We start from the raw sequence: 6,174 nt of genomic DNA on the forward strand, positions 1-6,174 counted from the left end.
GCGTGCGGCGGCCCCGCCCCGTGCGTGCGGCGGCCCCGCCCCCTCCGTGAGGCGACCCCGCCCCTCCGTGAGGCGAGGCCCGCGCTACCGCGGGCCGCCCGCGGCCGCTGCCCCCAAACACCCCCAAAACGCCACTTTTTATCACAAAAGAAGTTCCTCCCCCGCGCCACACGCACACACTGGGGACACAACAGACACAAGGGAGCCTGTGGCGGTTCCTTCCCTTTAATCGCAGCCCCCGTGGCGCCGGGAAGGGGGATTTGCTTCCAACTCCCGTGGGAGCAGCTTCCTGACCCCCCCCCCACACACACACCGGCCCACTGCTCCGGGGGCCGGGACCACCAGGAAATGGGATAACTGCCCCAAAACACCAGCCGCGCACGTGTCTCACTGTGCGCAGGAATGGTAACAAGTGTTGCTTGCGTCAAGTTAATGTTAAATACAAAACAAAAACAAAAAAAAAAGAAGGAAAAAAAAATTCTCTCCCCTCTGGATTATAAAAAAATAAGAATATACACATTCAAGGAGCTTATTACAGTATAAAATTAGGGCAGCCAGGGCAAGAGCTGGCAGCAAGAGGGGAGGCCACGGCATGCGATGCTCCCGCTTGGCTTCGTGCCTGGCCGTGACTTGGGAAAGCCACTGGAGCAGCGGGACACAACGGGAACGCCGTGGCTCTGGCAAGACACGAGCTGCTGGGGCTCTGTGTCTCCAAGCACCGCTGGCACGGAGCAGTCCCGGGCCTGACTTCAGATGGTCCCACCGGAAAAAAAAAAGGAAAAAAAAGAGGAAAAACGGGGGAGCGGCAGGCTCCGCGCGCRTGTCGAGTAAGGCACAGTCCGTGTGCGCGCGGGCGGCGGCGCGGTCAGCGTGCCGGCGCGGCGGAGCCCGGCGCGGGCAGCAGCCCCTGGCGCTGCGCGTGCTCCAGGATGGCGGCGTAGCAGAAGTGGTACTGCTCGGGCGTCTGGATGCTGAAGGCGCGCTGCGTGCGCATGCGCGCCACCGTCTGCTGCACGTCCAGCGTGCCCACGTCCTGCAGCTGCGACAGGCAGATGTCCAGCGCGCAGAAGGTCCCTGCGTGTGGACGGGAGGGTTAGAGCTGCCAGCACRCACACACACAYAYACACGCGCGAGATGCCGTTGTGGCAGGGCTGCTCCACGTACCTGTCCTGCCGATGCCGGCGCTGCAGTGCACCACAACCGGGGGGCCCCCGGGGTGGCCCTTGAAGCGGGGGCCCAGCGCGCTGGCGGCCACGCGCTGCTGCTGCTTCACGGCGCCCAGGAAGTCGATGAGCGTGGCGGCAGACGAGGGGACGCCGTAATCCGGCCAGCTCAGGTATTGGAAGTGCGAGACGAGGCGCCTCTCCCGGCTCTGCAGCGGCCACAGCGTTAGCTCCTTCCCCCGCTTTGCCCCGAGCCCCCTGGATTCCAGGGAAGCGCWGGGTGCTCCCCAGCGCCCTCACGGCGCGACGATTCCCACCTCCGAGCTGTGGAGCTCCAGGATAGTCTTCTTGTAATGGTTCAGGTTCTCCACGCCCAGGTTGGTGATGGTGAGCGTCCCGTAGCGCACCTGGAAATCCTTCTCCAGGGGCCAGTACTGGCCACACTTCCTCCGGCCACCCTCCTCCAGCCTGCAAGCAAGGGGAAGGTGAGCGGAAGTGCCAGGAAATCTTGGGAAGGCTGCCCATGGAGACAGGGCTTAGGGGCACCACAGCGCACGCGTGAAGCTCCCGCGAGCCTCACGCGCTGCTCCTGGGACACTCACCGCGTTGTCATGACGATCACCAGGACGTTTTGCTCCCACACCATGCGCCAGAAGTCCCCGTAGGTGTTTTCCAGAGGCCCTGCAGCAAGAGCCCAGTGTGAGGACAGGCAGGGCCTCGCGGCACCCTGGAGGTCGCCGCGCCGCGTCCGAGCACACCTGTACCTTGCGTGCCGATGTAGGCATTCCTCTGCTTGTAGCCGTCCATGAAGCTCGCGTTGATGTAGTCGGTCAGCTGCAGGGGAAGACACACACACACGAGTCCCCCGTGGCATCGGCATGGGCGCAGCCGACCCGCAGGGCCCGCTCACCTCCGGGCGGCTGTAGGGCTTGGCCAGCTTCACGCGCGTCTGGTCCAGGCAGGGCACGTCCCCGTAGCGGTTCTTCTCCTGGTTGTGGGGCGCCCTGCAGAGCAGAAGCTCAGCACGGCAGCGGGGAGCTCTTGCGGGCGCCCGCAGGCCGGGCTCTGCTGCCATCATGTGGCCGCAGGCTCGGGAAGCGGAGCTGCCATGCCCCTATCCCGAAGGCGCGCGCGCCCCCGTCCTGCTCCTTCYCCGCAGCACTTACAGCGAGCACACGAAGGTCCCAGCCGGACTCCTGCGCCGGATGTCTTCGTACTCCTCATAGATGCCGCGCTTCTGCTTGTGGGTGACGTGGTCCAGCAGCTCCTGGACGGTGATGGATTTGGGCCCTGGGACATGGACGGAGCCATTGTCCTTGGGGGTCACCAGTGGTACCAAGATGAGCTCGTCAAGGGGGTCAGGGTGGCCGTTCTGCTGGGGCAGGAAGCGGCAGTTCCAGCTCAGAGGGTCAAGCTTGAGGGAGCCGCCGAGGTACTCGGGGAGACACTCCCGGGGCAGGTGCTCCTTCAGCTCCGACATCTTCACCATCTGCACCTGCAGCGGGGAGCAGAGGGTACAGGCTGAGTGGAGAGCCCGGAGAAACGCAAGCAAGAATGAGGCACTGAGATGCAAATGGTCCGACTGGGAAGTGGAGCGGCCCGGGACTCACCCGTTCCCGCAGCTTCTCCTTGAGCAGGAGGCTGATGATGGAGTAGGGTACACGGAACCACATGGGTGCTCCCACGATGAAGACTTTCTTGAGCCGAGCTGGGAAGGCTCCCTGCAGGAGGCAACAGGAATGGGACTGCTCCGCTCCCGGACCCATCCCAGCAAAGTGCCCGCCGAGCAGGGCACCCAGACCAGGGATCCAGCTACTGCAGACAGCTCAGCGCTTGGCACCACATGCCACATCCAAAGTGTCTCTGAGTCTTAAATGTGCCACTATTTCTTTTCTGGAGAAGGGAGGAGGCACGAAATGCCAGGGTGATTAGGGAATAATTTGCATCTGCTTTCAAGGACAGCGCTGCCAGCTGCAGCAGGAGCTCGCAGTGGGACGATCTCCGCGCCCAGCCTCACGTGCCCRGTGGGATCCCCCCGGCCCGCACCTTGAGCAGGTTGAGGATCTTCTTGCTGAGGTCCAGCTCGAAGTTGGTGTACTGCGAGCCAGCCATATCATAGATGAACACGAGCCCGTTCCGCTGCGTCTCGAAACTGCCCGGTGGGGAACAGAGAGGAAGGGGACATCAGAGTGCCCCACTGAGTCCCTTCCCTCGGCTCATTTAACCACCCGGCAATCTCCTCCCGCACTTCCAGGACACACGCGCTCGCCGTGCGTCTCCACTTTCTCCAGCTGCTCTTCCCAGCCTGGCTGCCAGCTGCTACGCACGCGAGCGCAGGGCAGCCCGGCACTAGGAAGGGGCTGCCGGTGCTCCGTCTTTCTGGCAGGGCTCGCATCGAGTCTCAGCCGAGACTCCGTGCGGTCGTAGCCTTTCCTGGCAAACGAAGGGAGGGGAGGAGCAGGGCCACCCCTCTTTCCCCCGCGAAGCCTTTCAAAGGGAATCAGGGCAAACCTCGACAAGCGGCGAGCTCGGCACAAAGGCCGGCGCTCCTGGCATCAGCCCACCCCTCAGCAGCTCCTCAAAGGCAGCGGAAATCTCCCACCAACAGGAATGCGGCTGCTTCGCGCAGCGTGGAGACCAGTGCACGCCGCCGGGACCAGACGGAGCCTCGGGGCCAGGAACGCGGAGGGAGCCAGCACCACTGGGCTCCCCAGAGCCACCGAGTGACACTCAGCTCCGACAGCACGAGCTTCCTCCCAGCCTTTCCATCCCTCTCCCCCACAGATCCCTTCCCGGCGAGCCGCGCGCGCACCCGGCCGCACACTCGCCTCTCCACGGCACGGTCRAGCAGGTAGAAGAGCGCCTGGAGCACCACATGCTGCACGCTCTTGCTGGGGTGGTGCAGCTTGGCTGTGAAGAGGGCGATGGAGGCTCCCGAGGGGTCCCGCGCGCTCTGCGGGAAGGGGAGAGGTGAGCTGGGCACGGGGACTGCGGCACCGCATCCAGTGGCTCGAGGCCGTGCTCCGCTGCCTACCAGGATGGTGAATTTCCCACTGAGCAGCTCCGAGCGCAGCGGCTCCTCGTGTGGCTTCAGTTTCACGATGCCTTCCCTCAGGCGTGTCTCCTGCGGGGACAGGAGCGCCTGTTTGCAGAGGGACAGGAGCAAGCCAAGCAGCCGCCAACAGACATGGCCAGCGCCGGCTGCTCCCAAGCCCCCTTTTCCAGCAGGGAATCGGGAATATCCATCCCCACAGAGCTGAGCGCTGCCGTACCCGGTAGCAGTGGAAGAGCTCGATTGCTCGCAGCACATCAAACTTGCGAGCCATGAGGAATTTGACGGCCACGTTCCAGGAGAGCGGGGACACATTGTACTGGCCTGTCCACTTGTTGATCTCTTCTAGGAACTGCTTGGTCGCCTGTTCAGGAGAGAGAGAGACACAACACGCGCCACGAGATAAGGAACCGGGCCAGGTTTTGCATGGGAGGCGCAGCAAGAGACGGGACGGAGAGTTTTCCTAAGGTTGGAAGTGCCGGTGGAGTGAGGAGAAGTCACTGCTGGAAGTGTTGGCAGAGGGATAAACCACCTTGGGGCTGCAAGGAGACTTTCAGTTCCTGGGATGCAGCCACCCAGGCTGCATCCCAGCGCTATGGCYATCCCTGCATCGTTCCAGGGGATCAGGAGCACTGGAGCCACCAACATGTACGTCCCCAAATCGACACCAGGTGGTCAGGGCTGCTCCAACAGCACAGGCCAGTGAACGAACTGGAATAAGCGTGGAAAATCCCACAGAGATTATAGCAYGAGCATAAGTACAACACCCGGAGGAAGGGACAGTCGTGGATGCAATTCCCCAGAAAGGACTAAACCGCTTTGCTGCTCCAATGGGTGCTTGTGCGCTTGCTCCAGCCTTATTGCGGCCCTCGGAAGCGCGGAGGCGGTGCCAGACCTTCCCCACGCTCCGGCAAATCCCTCTGCGGGAGCCACCCCTGCCTCTGGAGCAGCTGCTGATGGAGCGCGACGGCCTCTTCTCCCTCTGGCAAGTCCTTCCCTGGCCCTTCCTCAGGAAGGGCTCACGGTGGGTCCGAGGGTCCCCCCAGATCCATGCTGCCTGGCAGGGCGAGCCCAGCAAATCCAGCATGTCSTGGGGCAGTGACGGATGCGCAGGCAGACAGTGACTTCAGGCGCCGGTTTCCTTCGGAAACGGTGCTAAAAAAAGCCCGTGTCCGACAGCAGAAGGGGAGAAGAGGAGTGACCCTCAGGCCAACAGGCACACGCACAAATGAGCCAAGCAAAGGCCCTTACCCACTGCCCCGTGGGAAGAAAGGAAATTCTGCCATTTCGGCCTCAAAACCGGAGCCGACCCACCCCTTGCTGCAGCGCCCCGGCCCTCGCTCCCTTTCAGGAGCTATTAGCACAAAAATCCTGGCGTTTCCGGCAGGCAGCACAAGGCACGGAGAGGCCGGCGGAGCCGCCAGGCTCGCGCGGAGCCGCGTCCGTCCCCACGCGCTCTCCCTGCCMTGAAGCGGCTCCCCCGGGTGCAGGCGTGTGCCAGGCGGTCAGGGCTCCGGCTGGATGCTCAGCACGGAGGAGACGCTGCAATCAGGTCTTTGCCGGGGCAGGRGGATGCCTGGCCGGGACCTTCCCTATGGATCGAGCTGCGGCCAGCGGGCAATGCGGGAGAGCGGGCGCCGCTGCTGCTGGGGCCGTGGCTGCCCGCAGGGCGGGGGCCGCCGCTTCCTCGCGTCCCTCCGGGCTCGGAAAATCGAGGAGCGGGCAGGAAAAGACCCCTGCACCCCCCCGGCCCGGGGACGCAGGGCTCGAACCCGCGGCCTCGCGATGGGGGGGGGAATGGATCCCGACCTACCCGCTCCTCGTCGGCGCTCAGCTCCGCGGCCATGCTCGCTCGCGCGGGCCGGGCTAGGCGGGCGGCCCGCCGGGGCCCATGCCCGGCGCGGGGGCGGCGGCCGCGGGGCAGGGATGAGGCAGGAAGCGGGAAGAGCGGCGGCGGCG

At 64.4% G+C, this 6,174-nt stretch overlaps 1 protein-coding gene across 1 annotated transcript; it reads right to left on the bottom strand.

The window, feature by feature from the left end:
* Positions 1-502: 502 nt before the first annotated feature.
* Positions 503-6,078, bottom strand: PTPN9 (protein tyrosine phosphatase, non-receptor type 9). Its single transcript, XM_026053036.1, has 13 exons — positions 6,029-6,078; positions 4,436-4,579; positions 4,198-4,287; positions 3,992-4,116; positions 3,210-3,315; positions 2,774-2,884; positions 2,330-2,658; positions 2,074-2,167; positions 1,928-1,997; positions 1,766-1,844; positions 1,481-1,631; positions 1,165-1,372; positions 503-1,074 (listed from the first exon to the last, which is right to left on the bottom strand). The coding sequence occupies exons 1-13, from the start codon at positions 6,059-6,061 to the stop codon at positions 866-868; spliced, it is 1,749 nt and encodes a 582-aa protein (XP_025908821.1). The 5' UTR covers positions 6,062-6,078; the 3' UTR covers positions 503-865.
* Between the last annotated feature and the right edge of the window lie 96 nt (positions 6,079-6,174).

This window comes from Nothoprocta perdicaria, unplaced genomic scaffold, assembly GCF_003342845.1.
Source record: "Nothoprocta perdicaria isolate Ctin4 unplaced genomic scaffold, notPer1 scaffold_113, whole genome shotgun sequence".
NCBI lineage: Eukaryota > Metazoa > Chordata > Aves > Tinamiformes > Tinamidae > Nothoprocta > Nothoprocta perdicaria.